Raw genomic sequence first — 26,322 nt, 5'->3', positions numbered from 1 at the left:
TGTTCCAATATATTAATATTCGTGTTTGGAATTTAAAAATAAAATACTTGGCCAGGATACTAATGACGCTTAGAAAATCGCATTGCGATTATGTATTATTACGTTGCGAAAGTCAGAATCGCGTTGCGAAAGTCAGTATCGCGTTGCGAAAGTCAGTATCTCGTTACGATTTTGTATTATCGCATTGCGATAGTAAGTATCGTATTGAGATAGTCAGTATCGCATTGCGATTTTCCCAATTCGCGTTGCGATTTACTTATTCGCCTTGCGAATTGGGAAAATCGCAACGACACTGTAGACAATCGCAACACGATTTTCAACTATCACAACGCGAATTTGCGATAATGGAGATCGCGTTGCGAATTAGCGATCACATTGCGATTTTGTTGGTCATTTTGGCAAATCCGAAAAAAGTTGGTTAAAATCGTATATTATATGGGATTTTTGGTCACTGAGGTTATTTTCTCTAATATAAAATATAATAACTATTTAAAAAAATACTAACATAAAAATAAATTTCTTACCACTAATAACAAATTTAAAACTCAAATAGTTGGAGAATTTGAATTATATAAGAGAGGAGAATATGATTTTGGTGTGAAGAATGAGGGAGTGTTGAGAGGGTTTATATAGGGGAGGAGGGGGTAGTTAGGGAAAACGGATGGGGATATTTATGGTATTTAATGGAAGGCGCGTCCCCGGGGATGCGCTTTCCACAAGTGGCAGTCGAGTCTGTGAAGACGTGTCCCCGGGGATGCGCCTTCCACACGTGGCATCCAACTCAACGAAAACACGGGTAAAACGCGTCCCCGGATTCGCCAGCTCAACCGAAAGGGTGCCATTTCGAGAAATATATATTAAACGGTGCCAAACCAAAATCCTTACTCTACGTCATATCTGCAGCTAACCATTCCCTAAACGATGCTACCCGGTCTATCGTACGAATCAAGTCTTGCCACGTCATCGACGAGCTCGCTTCGCCACTGCGAGATCTAACACCGATTTATCGGGACAACACTGGACGTACACATGTCGTTGAGTTGAAAGAGGGTAAAATTACCGGCGCTGCCGGTAATACCATCGAGGCCATTCCCGCTTGGTATATAAACTGATTTCCTCGAAATCCCTCTCTCTTCCAGGTTTTCAATTCAAGTGTACAAATTAGAGAGAGAAAGAGTAAAGTTCCGCTTTTTTTTGTTTGGTTCCAGCTCGCTATTTGAGGTTAGTAGCTTGATCTTCCTCGATTTTTCATTTAGTTGAAATAGTTTCATAATTGTCATAGCTTGATTCTGCTTCGATCGATCTCTGAAACCAGGAAAATTTACTATTTCTTTTTTCTCTCGAATTTTGTTTCATTTTGAAGTGATCCTTTGTTTAGCTTGTTTGTTAAGGCTTTAATTAAGGTCAATCCGCTGCTTTTGTTTTGACTCTCAGTTAATTTTAGTTTGATCAATTTGGGTAGAGTTTGATTACTGTTCATTTCATGTGGTTGGGTGATATGATTGCTTGGAATGATTTTTGAAGTGTAAATATTTTATGATTTGAGTGTTCTAGTTAGACATTCTTGATTTTGTGAGTTGGTTTCTAAATGTTTTTTTTACCCTGTGATGTTTTCATTGGTTGGCCAACAATTAAAGAAGTTAGTTTCTTTAAAATTGTGGGATTAATCTTCGAAATCTTTGTGACATGTTTTCACAGTGTTTATAGTATTGTTTGCTTCATCTGAGTGGAATACTGTTGGTTTATAGTATTGTTCTAGTATTGTTTGCTTCATCTGAGTGCAACTTTGTTCTCTTGAAGCACGTTCAAATCCTCATTTTTTCCATCTGATTTCCCTATTTGTATTGCTTTTAGATATCTGCATCAAATTGTTGAGGGCGTATTATTATTATAAGGTCTGGCTCTGGATAGCTATTTAGACAGCAGCCAGCAAGGGGCAGTGCCTCCAATGACACCTTCTCGGGTGGCTGGGGGGGAACCCAATCTTCCTCGAGTTCTGGAATTTTCTTCCAAGGAGATGGGCAGTCCCAGGCTTTAGTTAACTCTCGCTTGAGCTCACCTTATGAGAACTCATCTAATTCAGTTCCCGGAACTGGGCGTTCTAATCTGGGTCCGGTTTCGGGAGATATGAACAGTGCGCTGTTGAACGGTGTGACAAACTCAGGACATAGTGTTGGGGCAAGTTCTTTGGTCACAGATGCAAATTCAGCATTGTCAGGAGGTCCCCACTTGCAGAGAAGTGCTAGCACCTTCTCGGTGGCTGGGGGGTTAACCCATCTTCCTCGCTGGAATTTTCTTCCAAGGAGATGGGCAGTCCCAGGCTTTAGTTAACTCTCGCTTGAGCTCACCTTATGAGAACTCATCTAATTCAGTTCCCGGAACTGGCGTTCTAATCTGGGTCCGGTTTCGGGAGATATGAACAGTGCGCTGTTGAACGGTGTGACAAACTCAGGACATAGTGTTTGGGCAAAGTTCTTTGGTCACAGATGCAATTCAGCATTGTCAGGAGGTCCCCACTTGCAGAGAAGTGCTAGCTTTAATACCGAGTCATATATGCGCTTACCAGCATCACCCATGTCGTTTTCTTCCAACAATATAAGCATGTCAGGTTCGTCGGTAGTTGGTGGATCTGTGGGCCAGCAGGGATCTCATCAAGACCCTAGTGTCCAACAAATGCAGCATAGTCAGCTGCAGCATGGGGCCTCAACTGCTACATCTTGCCTGCGTCACAAACCGGGCAAGTTTCACTTCCCATGGGTCCACGAGTCCCAGGGTCTTTCATGCAAGATCCTAATTATCTATATCAGGTGCAGAAGAAACCTCGATCAGAAATCAAGCAAGAAGATATTCTGCAGCAGCAGATGTTGCAACAGTTGCTGCAAAGACAGGATTCCATGCAACTGCAAGATCGAAACCCCCAATTACAAGCTTTGATCCAGCAGCAGAGGCTTAGGCAACAGCAACAAATTTTGCAGTCAATGCACCATTGCAGAGAGCTCAGTTGCAGCAGCAACAACAACAGCAAATGCAGTTGAGGCAGCAAATGCAACAACAGGGCATGCAGCAAGTAGCTGGAATGAAGCTCCCTTTGATGTGGTGTATGTGCTCGCCGTCTAATGCAATACCTATATCACCAACGACAAAGGCCACCGTGAGTTTATGTTTTTCTCTCTAATTTTGTGGCAAAGTACTGGAATTTCAATTGGTTTCATTTAACGGTTTCACTTCTTTGAAGATAGCATTTTTTGTGGAAATTGTATGTTTAGTGAACTTGCTGCAGTCATGAACTTATACTCCCCCTTTTTTTTTGTGTAGAAATCTACTTGAATTCCGATGAATGCTCAATTATTTGCTTGTTACGAATTGACATCAGCTATTTTCGACTTGGTAATTGCTGAGAACCCTGTTGTCTCTTTGATTTTGTAGGGCAATACTTTTGCATACTGGAGGAAATTGTTGCAGAGTATTATTCCCCTCGTGCAAAGAAAAGATGGTGTTGTCATTGTGAAAAGTTGGGAGTCATGCACTTGGTGTTTTCCCTCAAGTAGCTATGGTTAGTCTTTATGCTTCTTTCCTCTAGTTTGTAACATATGAAATTTTTTTTCATCATCAAGTGTAGGCTTTTTTATCGAATTGTTTGCACTGGTTCGGTATCCTGCATGCATTCTTCTGCACGAATAATACTATCCATCATTTTGGTTCTTGATTTTTAGCTCAGTCGTATATCAGTAGAATTCTGATTTTCTTCATGTAAATTTCAGGATGCTTGGCATTGTGATATGTGGGTCTAAATCTGGAAGGGGGGTTTGGTAAGAGATTCTGAACTTTTGCTTTGTAGTAGAGAACATTTTTAGTTGATTTTGGTAGGAATTGCATTTAGAAGTACGGTAAGAGAAAAAGATTGTCCTTATTTTTTGTTCGGTATAGGATGCTATTTGTAGGAAATTCATTGCTTTTTTTCACTTATTTCATTTTTTGTTTATCTCAGTCACACTTCTGTGATAATAGAATATCCTTTTTTTCATTGCTTATATTGACATATTGGATGGTAGAGAGAAATGAAATTTCTTGAATTTTAGGGTTATGGATTTCATAATATTATTTTTCCAGCTTAAAGCTTTTCTCAAATAACGTCTATCATTTCTTGTTTCTCAATTAGACAATATATTATACCATGCTTGTGGCTTCTATCTAACTTATGCACTTCGTAAGTCACTCATAATCACTCTTGCTTCTTGGAATCTGATCACTTGATTTTAACCATTAAATGCTCTCATGTTTACAGAAGCAACTTTTGAAGTACTCCCCAGACTTAATGAAATCAAATTGGTAGTGGAGTGGTTGATGAGCTTCTGTTTTTGGACTTGCCTCGTGAGTGTAGATCCCCTTCTGGAATAATGATGCTAGAGTATGGAAAAGCAGTCCAGAGAGTGTATATGCAGCTTCGTGTGTTCGTGAGGGGCAGCTTCGCATCATATTCACTCAGGACTTAAAGGTTAACAAAAGCTTACTGACATTTTGCAGTTTTATTTCTGCTATTTAGGGAATAACCTATTGACACTTCCCTTTTACAGATATTATCTTGGGAATTTTGTGCACGTAGACCTGAACTTTTTCCACGTCGTTTAGTTGCACCTCAGGTACTAAAATTTGCACCTTATTAGCTCTAAATTCCTGTGATGATTCTTCTGCAAATACAAAGTCACTCCTTATCTATTTCTCTAGATTTTGTAAGAAATATAATCTTATTCTTTAATTATGGTTGTATAGTGACGAGTATTTTTGAATTTCAAACCTAGTGAGAGAAGCTCCGCTCTCTCTTGGTTGAAGGTGATTTTATTTTCATCCATCATTTCATCTTTACCATCGCCGTCCGCCAACGTTAATCATCACCGACCGCCGTCCGTCGTCCGTCGACCGCCGTCCGTCGACCGCCGTCCGTCGACCGCCGTCCGTCGACCGCCGTCCGCCGTCCGCCGTCTGCCGTCCGTCGACCGCCGTCCGCCGTCTGCCGTCCGTCGACCGCCGTCCGCCGTCTGCCGTCCGTCGACCGCCGTCCGCCGTCTGCCGTCCGTCGACCGCCGTCCGCCGTCCGTCGACCGCCGTCCGTCGCCGCCGCCCCGTCTGCCGTCCGCCGCCACACTCCGTCATCCATTCGTCCGTTTTGCCTCAGGATGTTCGTTTCCTCACTCTGATTCCATTTTCGAGGTTAGTTTTTAGAGAAAGTCAGTCTATCGGCGTAGATCTAAACGCCGGTTTTCACCGATTTTCGCCACCGTCCGTCGCCAGTTCTCCGGTTTACCACTGGGCTCGCTTTACACGTGAATAAATCCCTTCTATACGAACGTCCAGACCCGTTGCCAATCTCTGTGAATCAGTCTTCGATCGTTTTGTCAAAACAGAACAAGTCATGGGTCTGTCAAGTTGTTCTCCCGATCTAATCCATTTCTGAGGGTTTGGTTGAAAGACAACTACGTAGTTTCATCTTTCCTCAGGTTCAAGTTTCTACCTGTTGGACTCTTTTCATCATCTCCACCCTTCTCTTCTTTGCCGGCAGTCACTACATTCATCACCGTCGGGCGCGCGCCATGAACTCTGTCATGTACCGAGTTGGTTAAAGCATGGTTGTTTTGATGTGTTTAACCTTGACTCTCATTCTGGTTTAAGGAAAATTCAGACCTAAGTTTTTCCGGAAGTTCAAGGACTCCCATTCAAGAATTGAAACATTCGAAATTCCAGTTGCCTAAGAGATTTTCCAGAAGGTGCAGAAAAAACAGTTTATATTCTCATGCCGGGTGCTGAACTTTTTCTCCAGCAGAGTCTTTCGGTCCAAGCTCTTCCGCCCTCTGTAGCTGCGCCTTCTCCGTCATCTCACCCTCCTCATCATGACGTGGTTCGTACGATCTTCATTATGGGTCTGCCTGAAGATGTCAAAGAGAGAGAGCTGCAGAATCTATTGAGATGGCTTCCAGGTTTTGAAGCTTCGCAAGTGAGCTACAAGGGAGAAAAGCCTAAGGGTTTCGCTTTATTCTCAAATGCATAATTTGCAGTTGCTGCCAAGGATGCCCTTCAGAAAATGGTTTTTGATGCTAAGTTGAAGTCTTTTCTGCACATTGAAATGGCAAGGAAGAATCTTGTTGTTAAAAGTGGATTAGTTACAACTTCTTATGGTTTAGACAAGTATGGATGTGATCCTGTTCCTCCATTACTGTCAATGCCAAATTCAGCTTCTGTAGCATCTCCTAGTTTTCATGTGTCTGGTAAAAATGAGTGTTGCAATGGAAAATCTGCAGTAGATGGTGTCCTCGAGGGAACCAAGGAGTCCATCACAAAGGGCTTCAGTAATGACAAGTATGGATGCTACACGTTATTTATTGAAAATTTACCAGAAAAGATCCATTGGAAGAGGTTTGGATCTTTATTTTGTTCCCACGGTCGGATACTTGATGCTTTTATTCCAAATAAAAGAAATTCAAAAGGAGTTCGCTTTGGTTTCATTCGCTTCGCTTCTATCGAAGAAGCAAGGAGAGCGACCTCAAAAATGAATGGCTCTTACATCGACGGTAGCAAAATTGGTGTTTTTTTGGCTAAATTCAAACCTCGTCATTCCTATTGGAGAAAGTCTTCGACAGCGGTTGTCCGCAAGTCCGAGATAGAAGATGATTCAAGTAAGAATCATTATAAAGTTGAAGGCGTTATAGATGAAGAAAAACTTCAGGTGTTGAGCAAATGTCTAGTGGGGTGGTGCAAAGACTTTATCAAAATCGGTCATCTCGCTATACAAATGCATGCGAAGGGCCTCACTGGCTTCTCTTTTAATGAGAGCTGCTGGAAATGCGGTATTAATGATTTTCGAAGACTCTGCTTCATTGAGAAGTGTGAAGAACGATAAATCAGAGACTCTCGCAGAGTGGTTCTCCATAGTAGAAGCTTGGTCAGAGAGTTTGGTTTTGGAGTGTCGCCGAGTATGGTTAGTCTGCGAGGGTGTTCTGTTTCATGCATGGAATTGGGATACTTTCAAGAACATTGCTGATAGTTGGGGTCAGTTGCTAGCAATCGATGAAAGCTGTCAGTCACCATTATCCTTTGATCGAGCAAAAATTCAAGTCCTCGCAAAGGCTGGAGCGAGAATTGATGCGACGTTGGAATTGAAGGTTGGTGACAACTCCTTCAAGATCATGGTGCATGAGATAGAGCCTTCATTCAAGCCAAACTCTTGGGCTCCTGAAGAAGACGAATCCCAATAGATCTCGTCTCTCCAATTGTGGTTTGATTTAGTTTATATGGTTGTAGGTGTTGCTTCTCTTTTTATTATGTTCTCTTGCGCTGTTTTAATCCTATTGATGGAGGTGTAATTAGAAATAGGTGATTCAACTGTGATTTTGGAAGAGGTTATATGAGGTTAAGGTGTTTTGTTGTAATGGTGTATATCACCATAGGAGGATAATCCAGTGTTATCTTTTGTATTGGGTATTATTATTAATAAACTTTGAGGTACTCTTTTCTTCCTTCCAATGTTCGTTAACATACTTCTTAGTATGTGAACGAATACGAAGGGAGTTTTTAATGAGACCTCCAACTTCTATCAAAAAAAAAAATTATGGTTGTATCATGTATAATAGTACATACAGTTGTAGATATGTTTTTAATGAAAGAAGAGGATGGGAAATCGTATGAGTAGGACAACTGAAAGTCACTTACAATGGCTAACATATTTACTCATATAATCCGCCAGTGGTGTTATTTTATTCCTGCCTTGTTTTCTTCATTTAGATTTGCATAGCACTTATACCAAATTGAGTAGACCAGGTAAGGAAAAGAGAGGTAGACAGAAACACTGGGGGATGAACAAAGGAAATTGAGAGAGGATGCCCTAGGGGGCGAAACCTGAAAGATTTAATTGTAATTAAATCCTATGAAATGGAAAAGGAGGAGTTTTGAAGTTCTATTGCAACTTGTTTGGGATCAGAAGGTAAAAGATTTTGGAGTAAATGAGGTGAAAAATGAGAAAAGTGCAGTAGAGAAAACCATTAGTTGGGAAAGGATTACCAGTAATCTAATATAGATCCTTTCAATTGAGGTAACTTCCAAAATGAGGATTTTGGTCATATATTGCAGGTTAGAGATAAAATAATTCAAACATGGTAGGTTAAACCCTTTACTCCATTCTGCTCTACTTTATTTTATCCCCTTTACACTCCAAGACCTGTAAATTTTGCTCTGAATGCGTTGATGTATTAGGAATCATAACAAGAAAGCCCAAAATAATATCATCCACTCGATGTTAACCTTCAAAAGCAGCAGGGTAAAAATAAAAATGGCTTTTTCTGCTTTCATTTTATATAAGGGGAAGGGGGATGGGGTGCCATTGATCGAACCCATTATGTAATGTCAAACAGGTATAAAATGATGTCCCTTCCCAATACACCACAGGCTTGGTCAACAATGCTTTCATTTTATTCTAATCTTTAAGTTTGCAATCCTCTAGCATGTGTATGAGGTTTAATTATTCTATCTTAAAAAAAATGAACTTCCTAAATCTTATATGGTTTTAAGTTTTAACATATTTAATTATATGTTGTTCGTTTTAAGTTCTTTAAGGACACCTGATATGATTTGACTTTTGTAAATCATGCAGGTAAACCAGTTACTTCAGGTAGCACAGAAATGCCAGAACACAATTTCTGAAGGTGGATCTGAGGGGGTTTCTCAGCAGGACTTGCAAACAAAAAGCAATATGTGGGTTAATTGAATTAGTGTGAAATTCTTTGCCATGACTTAATGTCACTTATCAGATTTAAGAGATTACTTGCTTCAAACCGTGTAAATATGATTTTTTTTTTTATTGTTACCCTCCTTGAGTGCCATTAAGCCCAAGAGGCACCAAAAAAGTGATTTTGCAGGGTCTTAAAATATTAGTGTTTGTTTAATTGAGCTTTTGGTCGTACCTTAAACTCTTTATTTACTTTTTAACTAAGGATTGAGTAGTTATTTACCAGAAAAAGTTATTAGTTTAGCTATTAGTCTATTACCTGGTTATTTCTGATTAGAACTTTTCCGGTTGAACATGGCTGGTTTCTCTTAGGGTCCTGACAGCTGGACGGCAGCTTGTGAAGAGTTTGGAGTTACAGTCGCTGAATGACTTGGGTTTTTCGAAAAGATATGTCCGGTGTTTGCAGGTATAATTTTAGCTTTTTGTATTTAACTTTCAGTAGATATATATTAATTTTGAGTGTCCTTACAATTTTTGCATAATTTGTTATAGATTGCCGAGGTTGTAAGTAGCATGAAAGATCTAATAGATTTTTGTCGAGAACACAAGGTTGGGCCAATTGGTAAGTTATGCATTTGCCTTACTGTCTGACGTTTTGATAGTTTTATTTTGTTCATCAAATCAAGTGGTCAGAATCATGGAATTGTATTTAGCATGCAACTGCTTTTAATTCTAACTATAATGTGGCATGCTTTCTTCTTTTATTCTAGAGAATAGTAATTCCATGCTTTTAATTCTAGCTGTTTGTCATGTAGCATAAGATGATCTTCAGCTGCCTCTTGCTAGAGTTTCATTTTTGTTTTGGGTTAATATGCAAATTTGGCTACTCAATTATACCAGTTTTATGGCCTGCTACCTGTTTAAAAAAATAATAATAATGATTGATCATGGCCTTCTGTTTACTTAAAAACCATATTTGCAGATGGCTTGAAAAACTATCCTCAACATGCCAGTGCAGCCAGGCTCCAAATGCAAAAGATGCAGGAAATGGAGCAGTTAGTGAACGCACAGGGTCTGCCAACTGACAGGAATACCTTCAATAAGCTAATGGCACTTCATCCTGGAATAAGCAACCCAATGGGTGGCAGCCAGCAGCAGATGGTTGGTCGAGGAGCTTTAAGCGGTTCAGCACAAGCTGCTATGGCACTTTCTAACTACCAGAATATGCTCAGTAGGCAGAATTCGATGAATTCAAACCCTAACTCACTCAATCAGGAAGCCTCTTCTCTCTTCAATAATTCTAACCAGAACCCATCTTCAAATTTCCGCGGACCTGCCGCTGTGTTATCAGGGCCCATGCAGATACTGCCTGTTAGTGGCTTATCGAGTCCCCATTTACCAACTCAACAGAAGCTTACAGTAAGCTGTAATAACTCAGTCCAAAAGAACCATCTGCAGCCCTCTCAGGGTAACCAGGTTTTACAACAACAAATGATTCAACAGCTTTACCATGAGATGTCTAATAACAATGCCGGAGTTCAACGACATCAAAAGCAACAGCAGTCTCTGAGCGGGCAGAATGGGAATGCCGGTTCGGAAAGAAACTTTAGTAGCAACACCACTGCTCAACCAGCTGCAGCCACCCCTAATGCATCAGGAAGTGCAGCTGGGCCTGCCCCGAGTCGAAGCAACAGTTTCAAAGGTCCTTCAAACAGCGACTCCTCAACAGTTGGTGGCAATGCTGGATTCAACCAGAGAGCACCTTATTTGCCTGAGAGTCTCCATTTGCAGGATGATATAGTTTCGGATATAGCTCAAGAATTCTTGGATAGCGGGTATTTTAACAGTGAGCTTGACGATTATGGCTGGAAGGCATGACTAACATTGTGTGGCTCAGTTAAGGGCTCTCCCATTCGGTGAGTGTCAGGGCAAATCTTGTACAGAGCATTTGAAATAGCTGCTCTTTCTTCCCATGGTTTATCTTTCCCGTTATGGCATTGTTGTGACAACACTTGCTTTGTGCTTTCAGTAGGGGTTTAGCTATCAATCTCCTTTTCCCCTTCTCTTTTTTTTAGGGATTTCCAGTTTTCAAGTCTTACAAATGTAATCTATTGAACAAACTTTGGGAACAGATTCTGTTTCTTATAATATGATGTTTTACATGTTTCACTGCCCATAATTCATTGCATCAGCCGCCCTAGAATGAAGTTGTGCATTCAATATCATTTGCTCCCAACCTCTTGTGCCTCTCTGTATTAATTCTGCAGTAAAAGTACGAAAACAAGATGAAGATGCACCCTTTTCCCTTGCAGGTGATGCCAAGGAAAGCATACATTTCTCTTTTTCCAGCATGTACTTCAAAGCGCACTTCTCTGTGTAATCGAACATCTCTGAACTACATCTCTTGTCGCAGAACTCTACCCAGTAACTTGACTCACAAGACCGTTTTCCCGACAACACGTTATACGAGTTGTTAAATGAAGCAGATGGTAACACGATTTAGAAATATAATTCTCAGCAACGGAAGGCCTTCCTTGCCATGCAGTCTATTGAATCCATTTCTCTGTCTGAACATCGAATGAGTCGGTTGACACGAAGCTCACCTGAGCCATTCGAAATTCCGGTGAAACATGACCTTATGAACTTGTTTCACTCTGCAACGCCTCAGGTACCCTTAGATGGGCCATTCTAAACCTGATAGTCTTAAACGAGTATATAGGGAAGCCATACCGGAAAAAGCTGACATGCTAACATAATTCTCAGTCATAAGAGTTTCACCATAGCGAGTTAGGTTAATTTTCTGTGCCGAATGCAGAAATGGCCTCCGATATGCTATATTTTCTTATGGAAGGGTTAAGCGCTCGAGACAAAAAGGCATAGATTATGGTTCCTGCTATGGCATTCCAACTCGCTGTACTCATGCTCTTTAAAGTTCTTCAGGCTATGTCAAGTCGTTTGCCTCACGACACGAGCGGTTTCGGGGAACGGTATCAGGTAGGGGTGTGCAAAAATTACCCGACCCGCCGACCCGGATCATAAAAAACCGGGTAATTTTCTAAAAAAAAATACCCGGTCAGGTCGGGTACCTGACACTTTCTGGGTCGGGCCCGGGCCACAAAAATTGATTTCTCCGGGTACCCAGTTAAGTTTTGCCACCCTTTGCAGATGCACTCTGGTTTGGCCCTTTTCTACCTGCAACCATGCCTTCAGCAGCCTTGCCTTTTCCATTGCATTTCTAGCTCAGATGAATTTCACCTGTGTTATTTTCTTTCCCAAAACCTATCGCTTTGCTGCCAACTCCCACCTTCTCTCTAGCTTTTGTAGCACCAGCAAGTGACTTTTGTTCATTGACTTTGTTTAGCAATGAAAGTTTGGAACGATGAGTCTGAGAACTAACCATCAAAAAGTTACACCAATGGGTTCTTCAACATGATCCAGTGTTTGGAATATGGTTTATTTTTCATCTTAAAGTAACTTCTAGACATACATAAACCAGTTGAGAAAAATTCTACCCAGATAAAGCTTAAATTATGTAAATTCTGTGTCCCGCCCGTAATAAGTATCTAAGTTCAAAACTGTGTATTTTGCACAGAAAGCACAATACATACAAATGTACATGCACAAGCACACAAGTTTCTGAAGGTACCAAGTGCTTCATACCTTTGATTTTATGGCTTCCTCCCAAGTTTGCTTTGTAACTGTTACTAATTTTACCTCTAAGTTTTTGTGTTTTTTTATTTAATAATTTGAAGAAAAAAAATTCGGGTATCCGGGTAACCGATATACGGGTACCCGTAAAATCCGGGTACTTGAAAACCAGGTACCCGGAACATCCGGATCGAGACACGGGCCGAGAAATAGTTGACCCGGATGTTCCGGTACCTAGATTTGCACACCCCTAATATCTGGACTCGGATCAATTGATTAATATATATTTATATATATATATATTAAAAAGTAATGTAAAGCACTACTCATGGTGATGATAGTGTGTTGGTTCTCTGTTATGATTTTTCTTCTTCCTTTTTTGTCCATTGCTCTGATTCTTTTATTAAAAAAAGAGCAAAAGGTGACATGTTCATATCGTATTTATCATTTCTAGGGTTTTTCTTTGTTTTGTTTCGGTAGTGCATGCAATATCTCAATTACAAATATTCATTAATATTGTGATTATTTTTATTATTTTGTCATTGTTTTCCTTGTTCCCATGATTTTTCAAAAATAGAGTACGCAAAGGATTAATGGATTTTTTATTTTATAAGTTTCTCTTCGGAAGTAAAGGCAGCGTTGCTGGTGTCCGATGGCTTTCAGAGATCGGTTATCGATGAAATTCTAAACGATAGACAGACATTTCAGAAAACAAGATAGAGATGATAGCTAATAAGCATGAAAGGGTAGTCAAGGTGACAAAAAGAAACGAGTTTCAAAGTTCAAAGTAAAACAGGATGTCCCCATAGCACCAAAACTAGATAGAAAATCCAGCGTTTTAGAACTATGCACTACAGCAAAAGGTCAGAGAATCCAGCTCTAAATGGAATTTGCATAAACGGTTTTGTCACCAAAGACGAACAACAAATAACAATGCTTCCAACTGAGTTTTACCACTAAGACAGATCTTCCTTCCATATGCTTTCTCTGGATCCTAATCATTCCTCCGCCGCCGGCGATTGACTGCAGTTCAAATGGCAAAATATAAAGTGAAACCGATTCTCTCCGAACCAAAAGATGAAGAAAAACTTATAGATCATAACGATACGGACCTGCGATATCTCTCATTGGCTGGACTTTCAGCTTCACCACCATAAGGGCTGGCCCTTCTTTCTGGCATAGAGCTTGGGCTGGGACCACGACCATTCTCTGGGCTAGCTCTCTCCCTTCCATATGGGCTATGGTCTACTCCATGACCATTGTCGGAAGTGCGCCTCTCTCTTCTGTAAGGACTATGATGGGGGCTACCATCATTTTCAGCACTTCGTTTCTCTCTCCTATAAGGACTAGGGCTGGGGCCTTGGATATTCTCGGGGCTAGCCCTATCTGTCCTGTAAGGACTTCGGCTGGAGCCACGAGCATGGTCAGAGCCAGCCCTCTCTCTTCGGGGAGGACTACGGCTGGTGATCTGGCCATACTCAGGGCTACCTCTATCTCTCTTATAGTGACTTGGACTGTGGCCACGACCATAATCAGGGCTCCCCCTGTCCTTATAAGGACTACGACTAGAGCCACGGCCATAATTGGGGCTACCCCTCTCTCTTCGGTAAGGACTTGGTGATCGCCTTCTGTCACGACCTCTCTCAGGTGACCTATCACGAGTTTCAGTACAACCATTTCGGCGATCATCATCATCTCGAACTGCATATTCTACCGAAATAACTCTATCCATCAGCTTGCTGCAATTAGACAAGAGACCATGGTTCAGGAAAAAATAATAAGATTTACTGAATATTTTTGAAATAAAGGAGAAAATAATTGACAATTCTTCTTGGGAAGTAGGCATCCTACCTCATATTTGTAGCCTCCAATGCTCTGGTGGCATCATCCTGGGAATCATATTGTACAAATGCAAAATTCCTCCTGATCCTTACATTTACAATCTTTCCATATGACTCAAAGTGCCTTTCCAAATCCCTAGTCCGAGTGTGATATGGATCAAAATTGATGACAAATAGAGTCTTTGAAGGTCTTGTATTGGCAGCAGATCTTCTTGAACCACCCCCACCTCCCTCGGGCCTTCTAATGCCACGCTCATGCTTCAACACATTAATAAAAAGGAATTTACTTAGATGAGAAAGCAAACAGAAAAGCAGTTCAATGATCTGTCAAAAGTAACAATACCGAATCAATACCTTTGTCCATTCAACACGAAGCCTACGTCCTTTTTGACCAAATTCTGTTCGATCAAGTGCTCGGATGGCATCTTCAGCATCTCTCTCATCCTCCATATAGATGAAAGCAAATCCTACATACCAGAAAAAAATTGGACTCATTAGGAGTTTCACAATGGTGGAAAATGATTAACTAAGATACAATGAATCCTCCAACCAAAGGAATCTTCTATCAGTTGGCATTTCCTCTCCGGCAAGAAACAAACCACCTAAACTGCTGCCCAAGGACAAATTTTGGCAAGCTCCATATAATCTATAAACTAAGACCAGTTAAAGTAGTAACAGACCTTGAGCGATGAACTAAGTGATGTCAAGGAACAAGAATCCAAAAATGGATCTCAGGTAGGGCAAGGAATTAATGTGCCTTCTCCATATTTCTGCAGCCTCTGCCATGAGGTCAGTAATGTTTCTACCTTGAAACATGTCTGAATTTGAGGGCTGGGAAAAAGTCATGATGAATGAAATGAAAAAATGCCGGAGGAAAATGAGGGATGATTGGTGCCATTGCGGATTAGAGTGACTCTTCTTGAAAGCAAGAAGAGGAAGCTCATCACATGCATGAAACAGAATTCTGAGGAGCTCCTCCGTTAGATCCCAAGAAAATCCTGCGCCAAAGAAAATGTTGAGTATGGGGGTTTATTTTTCAAAATTACTTTTTTCCCCTTAAACATCATGGACCCCCAGTAAAACTCAACGAAGGATGATTGATGCTGCTGTGTCGTGTATTACGAGGTCATACTGCTGCACAGCCATCATGATAGGGGACCAACACCTTAATGCTCTGGAAGTAGGATACTCAACATTCCTCGTTGCTGCAGGAACTTTAACTCATCGCGACATGTGCACACATATTGCTCCATATTTTAACTTTTAACAGACATTTACAATTAAAGAGTATTATACTTACCGTAAGAATTCAAATTAAGTTTCTTTTAATATAATACCACGATTATACTTAGAAATTTTTTCAAGCAGGTTTTTTTGAGGAATTAGAGTTCAACACCAAAAATTAGCTTGGATTCATTTACATATTTGGAACTAAAAACTACGTGGAATAGAATTTAACTGACATAGTAATCAAGAAAACAGCTTTTTAAGCCCAAAATACTCTTGAAACTTTTACAATTAACACATCCATCAAATTGCACCAATAGCATCATTCTCACATAGAACAAATAACATAGATAATGAGAAACAATACTTACCAGACTTCATATCTACTCTTTCAACTCTCCCAAATTTTCTGAAAAGTCTTTCCAAATCAGACTGCCGGGCATCATACTCAAAGTTTCCACAGAAAATGGGTCTCATGTTGCCTGAGCAGATGTGACAACTTTCCATCAGTATTTCACACAGAGAGAGACATACATGTGCATACTCATGCAAATTTATGGAAGAACAAGTCAAAACAAGAGTGTAACCTATCAGGCACTAACACACTCTAACATAATTAAAATAGAATGAACATAGCAGCAGCATCAACAACTATTTCAAAGCCTATTTAGTAAAGAAATAGAGGCTTAAGAGACAAAACCAAAGATAACCAACAAGACAAGGATATCTTCGCGGCTATTTAAAATATAGCACTGAGGCCATTTTCATAAAACATACTCCAGAAGAAGAGACTTTCTCCAAATTAATTACACATCTTTCATTCTTTATATTTTGATTCATCATACAATAAAAAGAGAAAGCATTCTTTTCGAGATAAATAAGCAAATTATTCACCGCGGTCTAGTGAAGGATGTTCTCGAGGTCTTTCAAAGGAAGGGGAGCTAAAAACACAATTACAGCTACTGGATCTACATAAATGAAAAATGAAATCAAACAACAACCAAATCTACCATAAAGATATGCAAATCATAGATCTGAGCTAAAATCTCATCATAAATACTAAGAAGACAAATAAGGCGAGATAAACGATTGGAACTGAACAAATTACATCTATAAGAAACTAGATTTTCCTTCATTTACACATCTTCATGGGGGAAAATAAAAAAGCTCCGGAAAATAAAATTTCATAGAAATTGAACAAGGAAACGATGATTAGAGTGAGGAATTACCTTCGGAAGCAGCGATATCAGGGTGAAACAATCAGAGAAAGTTCGAAACCCTAGTTACAAAGCCTCGCGATATTTTTCACGAAATAATCTGAAATGTGAGGCTCGTAAGTCAATAAATAGCGAGATGAAAATAACGTTCGTATTTCTCAAGTCAAGCCCCCAGTTTTTGAGATATTTGTGAAAATGGCCTGAAATATATTAAGTAAATCCTAATTTGACCCAAATACTATTTGATATTTCATATTCATTATTATTTTTTAATTGAAATCCTCTAGTTTTGTTAAAAATAGAAGATATTCATAATAACTATGAAGATTTATAAGCATAACTCTAAACGTAAATTAAATTATAATTAGAACATTTTTTATAATTATTGATACAAAAACTAGTCATCTAGATTATACAATGACCATAAAAGAAAAGGGTTAAAAAACCCAACTAATGCTCGAACAAATCTGACTGCATCGATAAATGAATCACAAAAGGGATAAAACTATTAAAATACCATTGACAAATCACAAATCAGAGTCAAACAACGTGAGAAAACTATCCACGAACGTAAACCACGTATCCAAATCAATCAGAATATCCAAAACAGAGAAAATCATCATAATGGATCGAAGTCAAACTTTTTAAAGTATAAGTCACACATTGTTAAGTTTACAATATGAGTAAATTACACAGGTTATCACTAAATTTTTCTCTCTTTCTTATTTCACTCACTGTACTTTAAAATTGTTCAATTTTCTTACTAAATTTAATGTGTTTAGCTTTTTTGTTCATTCATTCGTTTCCCAGTAACGACGTTATGAGTGATTTTTTATTATATTTTTAGTTATCATTTTCCAAGTAAAAAAAAGAAGAAGAAAAAAGTTAAAAAAAAAGAGGTAAATATCCAGTCTCCTCCACTGGGCCCGCCATCACCACTTTAGATTTCTTCCCTGCGACAAACTTCAATGATCTAGGATGATCTCTTTCTTAATCAGATCGAGCAAAGCTGAAACGTCTCGCCTGAGAAGATCATCGTCGGGGGAAATGTCGAAGGGAGTGGATAATTCGAGGGTAAGCTCGCGGAAACTGTTGGCCAAACGTGCGATTCGCATGGGCAACCACATCTTGCATCCATTGGAGCAATCGTCAATCAAAGTTTTAATTCTTTGTAAAACGATGTACATTTCTTCGAAGCAGAGGAGGGTTGAAGTAGAGAAGGAGATAGTAATTGGGTATCGAACAAGCTCTTCGAATGGACTTGTTTATGGTGGAAAGGGACTTTCGTATTAGAAGATATTGAAGAGGTTTGAGGGCGGAGATTTCTTGAGACAAGGAAAGAAGAGAGTTTACCAGGTTTAAGTCTGCTAATATCGGAGATGGCGATGGGCGCCGCTTTCTAGCGGGAGAACTCGAGGAGAAACAGCCATGGAAGACAGAGTCTCTTGCGGAATGGTAGTCTGCAACAGGATCTAGTGGAGGAGGAAAATTGGTTGCTCCAAACAAATTTCCTCGCCATCACTTTAAAACAAGTTGGCTTGTTCCAAACAAAGATCTGGTCAACACTGATATTATGTGGCAAGTTTTATAATTTATAATTTGAGCAGGGGTAACAGTTGAGTGGAAAAAAAAACTAATTACATTAAATTCAACGAGGAGATTGAACGGTTTTAAAGTACTGAAATATGAGAGAGAATAAAATTCAGTGATGATCGGTGTAGTTTACCCTTACAATATTTATATGAGTAAATTGTATCATATCCTCAAAGTATGACCATCATTTAAATTGGTCCTTAAATTTTTAAATATTCTAATTTCATCCTAAACCACGAATAACATTTTAAATTATCTCAAACTTTGAACATTCAATTTCATCCCAAACTATAACATTCATTCTAAATTAGTCCTCAAACTTTTTGAACATTCTAATTTCACCCTACGTTATATTTAGATACAATCACATCCTTTGTCAAAAAATCATTAGGCTAAGTTATATTATTATATGTTTGAAAAACATGAGTAAACCAGAAAGGGAATAAGAAACTGTGTTCTGTACCCACAGTTTGTGCTAATATCTTTGACTTAAGAGATAATTAATATCTTTGATGTCCGAATAGAACACAGGATTCAATTAGGAAGAAAATAGAGATGTTTATGGGTCTTAAAATTCATTCGAGGTCGTACAAATTTACAAAGGCTAACTTAAGTTGGATAAGATCATAGTCAGAGATGGAGCAATCAATGTAAGAGGATAATGTGTAATTAACAATCAAAACAAAGATAAAATAAAAATGAAAAAAAAAATATCATGTCGCCGGCGATTGCCTCTTTTCATCCGTGTCTATATAATATGTGTTAAAAAATTATTTAAAAATTTATTGTATTTAAAAATTTATTAATAATTTAATATAACTTAAATAAATTTCGAGAGTGAACCCTTATAACTCAATATTACTTAAACAAATTTCTAGTTTGAATTCTTATATATGCATAAAATTTCTACGGCCAGACATGTACTACTTGAGTTGGTCTAAACTAATTAAGACAAAACCGTAAAAATCGAGAGGACAATCGGGGAAAAAATCAAGCTAACCATAGCCCAAGTATTGGTAAGGTTAAATCCAATGGGCTTCACAATACATCCATCTGGGGCAGCCTTATCTTCTGTCTTTTTCGAAGAATATAAAACATAGCTAAGCTTCATTGTCTTATTACAAGTTAAAATGATGCAACGAAAAATGATAAGCATATCCTACAACACAAGACTGACTAATCAAGCATTGCAGGTAAAACAAGCTAGTTGAAAGATACAACACAGAAATTTACATCGAAGTCGGACAACGGCCTTTGTGACTATATCGATCGCCACGACAAAAAACAAAGACCAGAGTCTAAAGACTTCAATTACACTGCATATCCTTGCATTGCGAAGAAAACATCGAGCATAGGCAAACGAAATGTGAAATAGTTGTGTCATGCAGAGGTTAGTGCATGAGTCCAACGAAGAAATATCAGTTTGTTTTCTTAAGGAGGGTTGATGTGCTCAACTCTGCATCATCCTGGACAAAGCTCCAGCAAATGTAAGTAAGAGGGATACTGATAGCGTGCCATAGAGCAATCGAATCAACAAACCCCTTGTACGGTGGGAAGTCGTATATTCCCAGGAACACGAGTAGGATTCCTCCCACAACAAATAGCCAAACCTTCCAGCGTGATGGATGGCAAGTTACACCAGCCCACACTCCCCATATGAGAATTTGGGCTACACCCATGGCCATACAAACTTTCATATTTAGACCTGCAAACAAATCCGATTTATGAATAGGGTGCAGCATGAACCTAGTAGGAGCTGCTAATCGCATAGTACCGGTCAAAGCGAAAATAGTTACAATAAAAAAAGAACAAAGTGTTTGTCTAAGTTTTTTATGATGTAAGAATAGCTCAGCCTAGTAGATGAGTGAAAACTGAAAACATGGTAGAAACGAAGTTCTGATGCATAAAAACTAGCTATTAGGCAAATCCGTTTCAAATTTCAAGAGTGCATTGGAGTAAAAATCGATCAGAATCGGAGCTTTGACAAGCAGTTATTTTATTCAGGAAGTTGAAACTATAATGTGTTGCAATTAAATAAAATTGATAGAACAAAGCTGTATGCATAAGCCCAAATCTAGAGGCAAACTATGATGAATGCAGATAATCTTGTTTTGTGAGGGTAACAAAGAAAGAATTACCATAATCAAGTTTGTAGAAGTTCAGATACAAGATGTGTGTAGTCACAAATGCAATCAGTGGAGCAGCAACCATGACTCTTGAAGCTTCATCTCTCAAATTAAAAGCTCTTAGAATCGCTAGAATAAGACTATATCCAACTAATGCAACAGCAGATGAATAATCTAGCTTCTCGGTCAACTCAACAGCTCTATAAGTACTTAAGTTAGATAACTCCAGACAAAATAAATCAACAACAAAAATAAATCAATAACGTTTTACAATGATTATAAGACCCGATCAAAACTTCTCAAAATTACTTCCTAAAGGCATAAAAGAGGCTTCTATGACTAAGAACCTGACCCAGGCTCCTAATAGATCAGGTACAATTAGCGGATGCTTAAAGATTACCAGTCCAAACGAACATAAAGAGGATCACTTACCGACTGCGGAAAATGGCACTCCAGAACCAGAAGTTCATTGCCAAGACGGCGTAGACGTGCCACAAGCCAGTATATTCATAATAAGTCCTTTTATCAGGCCTCAAAGGCAACCTGTAATTCAGAAGGATAAAAAACGATAGCCAACCATGAAACTGCACAGCAAGGCTTAGTGCAGAGAAAGCAACAGCAAAGGCTCTAAAAACACCAGAACAAAACATCATCACGAACAAGAACAACAATCCAAAAAGGCAAACAACAAAACAATGATACAAAGATGAAATTCTGAGAACCTGGATCCCGTAAACACGTTGAAAAGGCCATTTCCCATGATATTTGATCGGTTTATCCCCATGTTTCTCCCTTGATCTTCTCTAGCAATCATACAGTGGTACTGACAATCAGCACGACAATCCCACTGCTTCCATTTCTGATAGAGAGGCTCTTGTAAATACCACGTCCCATCAATCGGTTTCCCATCGGATGAGAATTTACAGTGTTGGAAACAAATTTTCCCCACGCACCCACTTATCTCACACTCCTCCAAACAAGCCCTAATAAATGAACAACCGCGAAAATCAACAAGCAAATAAAAGCAGCATAGGAATCACAAATCAAGTTAAATTTCCCGGAAAAAAGGATAAGGTCATTAAACTAACCAATAATAGAATTATTCCAAATATAGAAAAATTCTAAACAGCATAAAAAATTTAAAAAAAAAAACTACAATTATGGGTTCTTCTAACAAGAATATTCTTCTTTCAGCTGCTAATCAATCAAATTTTCCTTAAAAAGACAGAAAGAATTGAAATCAAAACGACTGAAGCTGCGAATCAAGAGAAGTGAATCGAGTAAACTTACTTGTAAACCGGATCGGCATCACCTTCACTGGCGTGAAGTGAAGAAACGAGAAACGAAAGGGCTAAAAAGAGCAGAATTAAACGGCGGAGAGCCATTTGATTCATAGGCCAAAGGAAAAGTGAACAGAGAAACCAACAACGATTGATGATTGAGGTTCCAGAGATGACGTGGTGGATTCCGTCCCATGGAATCCAAAAAGATAATTAAATATATGTAGAGAGAGAGAGAACAGAGGAGTTTTGAGTTAAAGGACCGAGTTGAGCTGGAACAACGAACTCAGCGGAGAAATAAAGATAAGCCACTGAGTTACGGATTTTTATTTTTATTTATTTTGATGTTTATGGAGAATCGTGAGCTTGAACGTGAAGTGCTGGAGGTCAGAGACCAGAATCTCGTGAAGAGCTGACCTCATGAACGACCCATCAGCTGACACGTGGACCATATGAAGATCGGATTTTACCAAAATGATATCAGGTGTAATCTGTAATGACGCCCTAAGCCAGTAAGCCTTTGACAATTTTCATACGGTGGCGTTTCTTTGCTGTCTTCCCTTGAAACTGTTGAGGAACCACGTCGATTTTTGAAAAGGACGACATTGGCAATCTACAGAACTTGGTGGTTGAGCTTGTTAACCGTGGAATATATAATGTTTCGATGTCGAAACTAACTGAAAGTTCATTGCTATCAGTGACATTTGAGCCGGTTCCGGTCCCGATGCCAGGGAATCCTGAGCTTGCAAGCTCCCAGGCTCTTGAAGCTAACGCTGTCGAAATTATCGGCCTTTGGCAACCTGGTGGAAACAGCTTCGCCTTTGTTCGGTGCAAGAGAAGAGAAGACGATGGATTTTGTTCTGAGAGTACTTAGTGTCAAATACCAACTTCAAGTACCAAAGTGATAAAAGTGGATAACTTTGAGGGTCAAATACGTGTTTAAAAATAAACAGAGGAAGCTGATACAGAATATTACACATTTACTGTTTAAACAAGCCAAAATATGAAACCTGGAAAAATTTTGTAAAGTTCCTTTTATACAACGAATCAAAGTCCCAGCAACCACCAACTTGTTACTCTCGGTCTCTACCTACTTGTATCTACCGGTTAAAATGCTAAAGCCAGCAATCCAATAACGCCGGGCTTACGAGCCGGTGCTATGCACCGGATGTGCAATGTTGACCCTCCATCGGAACTATTTCGATTCACACCGACAGCTCAACAGACGAGAGATGACCTGAGGGACGTGGCTGTTGGGAGATTTGTGCATGATGCCCATCGGATGACAGATTCAGACACCATGAAATCGAGTTGTTCTCGCTTGCCGTGACCGATGGTGCGGTTCCTCTTGCTGTGGAAGGCCAACAACAACCTGGACCCGCTCGTTCCTCCTGTCCTTTCGAATTCAGCTGCCTTGATCTCCTTTTCTCTTGCCTCGGGCCCAAAGCAAAGCGAAGAATCGGTTAATACGAGCAGCTTGTCCAACCCTGCATTCATGTGATGAAGCAAGACATAATTTCAGTATGAGAACAACAAATCATAAAGATTTGTAAGATGATTTAGCACAAATTACCTCCATTTAATCTCTCCATCTGAATAATGTTGGTCGACAAATCTGATTTGCAACTCTCTTCTTCAACCCTGGAACTAGGGCTGAAGAATGCAAAGCTCGGCATTGAAGGAATGGCAGAATGAAATTCTAAGGTATCAGAATTGATGCTGCGGAAAGAAAATCCACCCGTTGCTAAGCAAGGTGTAGATGGCTCCACAAAGGAAGAAGAAAACGATGTTCTGTAGGTTAACGTCGGTGACTGAACATCATAAATGATTGGCGATCCAGCACCAAAGCTGATATCCTGATCCCTAGACATGGAAAATGAGCCACTATGAAACTCCAACTCTCCACAACTTTGGTATACAACCTCATTTGATTCTGCTCGACAAGATTCATCATTCTTCATCCATGAATGGTCTAAAAGAAAACGATTTAACATTAAGCTTTTGGTTGAAGATGGAAATTTCCGGTAACATGCAAGAAAGGAAACAATCTACAGTGACTTATACATCCTTAAATAGCCATGGAAGTCGGAAGATAATGATTAAATTATCATTCTAATGTCATCTGCGTGCACCGGTAAATTTACGACGATTGTTTGCAGGGAATCCGACATACCTAAAACCTGCAGTGCAGTGAGCCTTTGAGAAGGATCTGTATTGAGCATTCCCCTGACTAAATTCTTTGCAGAACCAGAAATCCGATCCCAAGGATCTGATGGGATTTGCAAATCAGCTGCCCTCACAGCATCAAATATCCATGATTTCGTTTTACCCCAAAATGGTGGAGTCCCACTAAGAAGTATTTACAGAATCACCCCAGCACTCCAAATATCAGCAGCCTGATTATATCCCCCAACCAAACACTGCCCTGTTGGTAACAAACACCAGAATTGTTCAAAACATAGAAGTCTCAAAAGTTTCGAGGAAGTAAACAAGTACTGTGTGAAAAATGTTCTTGGTTAAAGAAGGGAAAAGAAGAAACGTAACTCTACCATTCTCGATATATATGTTGCAAGACCAAAATCTGCTAGTTTGATTGGTGATGATGAGGCTTTTGTTGCTAAGAGGATATTCTCTGGCTTCAAATCTCTATGCACAATCCCAATTTCGTGACAATATAGGACCACTTGCATCAGATGCCTAAAGAGGACTCTAGCATCTGCCTCGGGAAAACGGCCATACCTCTCAAGCCGGTGAAAAAGCTCCCCACCTGCACAAAACTCCATAACCAAATGAACATAGTCTTCGTCCTCATAAACAGCCTTGAGATCTACAACATTTGGATGCCCTGATAGCCTAGTCATTATTTCGATTTCAAGCTTGACACTCCGTGCATCATCAGAGGTTAACAATCTATCTTTAGATATGGACTTGCATGCCAACACCTCTCTCATCAACTTATCTGAGCACAAACTAATAACACCGAATTGACCCCAACCCAATTGCTCTCCAAGAATGTATCGATCTCTCAAATTTGCAGTTTGGTCAGTCTCCAATATCATTTCACTCAAGCTAGCAACTTTGTAGCAATTACACGGCTGCTTTGACGTTTCATTGAAGCTGCTGCTCTTGGCAACAGCCATAACACTTTTCAGACGTCCAACTAATCAAAAGTGATTCAGGATGTAAGCTTAACACCCCTAGGCTTTAGGGCAGCTGGCAACAACTTAGTCTCCCAAGGAAACAAGCTAGTCAAATTCTAATTGTCAAAACTTTGATTTATATATTTCCATGTTCACACAAATCTTACCAAATCCATACTTGAGATCAAGACTCCTAAAACATAAGACTTTCATTGGTAGTTGTTGAGCTTTGACAGCTAAACTTGCATCGAAGAACACGGAACTGGAAATCATGACAAGATTATATCAACCCAAAACATCATAATCTTACATGCGCACCTGAGAACTCATCTTAGTTCTCTTGAATTTCCTGGAACTGTAAAAAAATTGCAATTATCACAATCAAGCACTTTAATTCAGCTCCAAATGAAGCATTCTTTGCAAAATTTAAAGGAAACTACAGAACCATGAGAGTTTAATCCAAGCTCAAAGAAGAAAATTATTCACAATCTAACATAAAATAAGAAAAAGAAAAACTTTATCACACAAAACCCTCAACAAACCAGATGATCACCCATCGAAAACCCTAATCACATGAAAAGAAAAGCCATTTGTTTCCCAATCAGCTCAAAACCTCCAAAGCAACCACAGCCCATCACCTAAAAAGCCATCAAAATCACGCAAAATAAGAGGCAAAATTCAACAAAAACCCATGAAAAATCTACCTCGAAACTGGGCATCCCCAGATCCAAAATCGTTCCTTTCCACGGACAGAGATTAAGAAAACCCAGTTTTCAAATTCAACCATCAACTCCAAAACACTAAAAAAAACTACAAATAGGGAGAGAGAGACGAACCTGGCAAGAGATTAGCAGATAGAGATAGAGCACAACAGAAGAAGAAGTCCGTTGGAGCAGTAATGGACAGCTCTTCCCAAGGCATACCTCTTTGTCTGTCTCAGTGCGCCCTCTATTATCGAGTCTATCTTTTGTACAAAGTTTTGGTTTTTACAGAAAAGACCGTTGGAGCAGCGATGGACAGCTCTTCGCAAGGGCAAGTATAATTTACTCTTAATTTTATAGATATTTTTTAAAAAATAGATTCATATAGGGTTGATTTTTTTCCCTTCAAAATGAAATTAGGTAGCATTTAAGATAAAAATATGATTTAATAGGACATGATAATAATAATGATAATTTTATATATTTAAAGATAATTATTTTTTTTTATTTAAAATATATATTATATATATTATATCATATCAAATGTAAATATTTATATTAAAAGTTATGCGAAAATGGAGATTTCTTAAATACAGGTAGATAATAACATCATTGTTATTATATATTTATGTTAATGTTTATATTATTTATCATACCTTATTATTACTAATATTTGTTTACATTTATTATTCTTTCTAAATTTATTTAATTATGTTTTATGATCGTCTCTTTGTAAATTAATATTTCATTAATTAATGATTAATTTGTATTCTAAGATAACTTTAATATAATTGACGTATTTTTATATGGACTATCCTTTTAATATTGTAATTTTA

General features: G+C 39.0%; 1 protein-coding gene and 3 pseudogenes across 4 annotated transcripts; 1 reads left to right on the top strand and 3 right to left on the bottom strand.

Moving 5' to 3' along the window:
* Window positions 1-1,933: 1,933 nt before the first annotated feature.
* LOC120186739 lies at window positions 1,934-10,884 on the top strand (annotated as a pseudogene).
* A 2,233-nt stretch (window positions 10,885-13,117) lies between these two features.
* Window positions 13,118-16,751, bottom strand: LOC120186776 (serine/arginine-rich splicing factor RS40-like). 4 transcript variants are annotated; one of them, XM_039190627.1, is made up of 6 exons: window positions 16,659-16,751; window positions 15,801-15,911; window positions 14,557-14,669; window positions 14,213-14,460; window positions 13,474-14,100; window positions 13,118-13,384 (listed from the first exon to the last, which is right to left on the bottom strand). In XM_039190627.1, exons 2-6 carry the CDS (start codon window positions 15,904-15,906, stop codon window positions 13,360-13,362), a joined length of 1,119 nt encoding a protein of 372 aa, XP_039046558.1. In that variant the 5' UTR covers window positions 15,907-15,911; window positions 16,659-16,751; the 3' UTR covers window positions 13,118-13,359. The 4 variants fall into 4 exon arrangements, with proteins under 4 accessions (XP_039046558.1, XP_039046560.1, XP_039046559.1 ...); XM_039190629.1 differs by lacking the exon at window positions 16,659-16,751 and adding an exon at window positions 14,883-15,200; XM_039190628.1 differs by lacking the exons at window positions 15,801-15,911; window positions 16,659-16,751 and adding an exon at window positions 14,883-15,559.
* A 2,471-nt stretch (window positions 16,752-19,222) lies between these two features.
* Window positions 19,223-21,908, bottom strand: LOC120186622 (annotated as a pseudogene).
* A 772-nt stretch (window positions 21,909-22,680) lies between these two features.
* LOC120186719 lies at window positions 22,681-25,112 on the bottom strand (annotated as a pseudogene).
* Between the last annotated feature and the right edge of the window lie 1,210 nt (window positions 25,113-26,322).

The sequence above is a fragment of the Hibiscus syriacus genome, unplaced genomic scaffold (genome assembly GCF_006381635.1).
Source record: "Hibiscus syriacus cultivar Baekdansim isolate YM2019G1 unplaced genomic scaffold, ASM638163v2 tig00113719_pilon, whole genome shotgun sequence".
In the NCBI taxonomy this organism is placed as follows: Eukaryota; Viridiplantae; Streptophyta; class Magnoliopsida; order Malvales; family Malvaceae; genus Hibiscus; species Hibiscus syriacus.
This window is presented reverse-complemented; position numbering and strand designations above follow the sequence as displayed.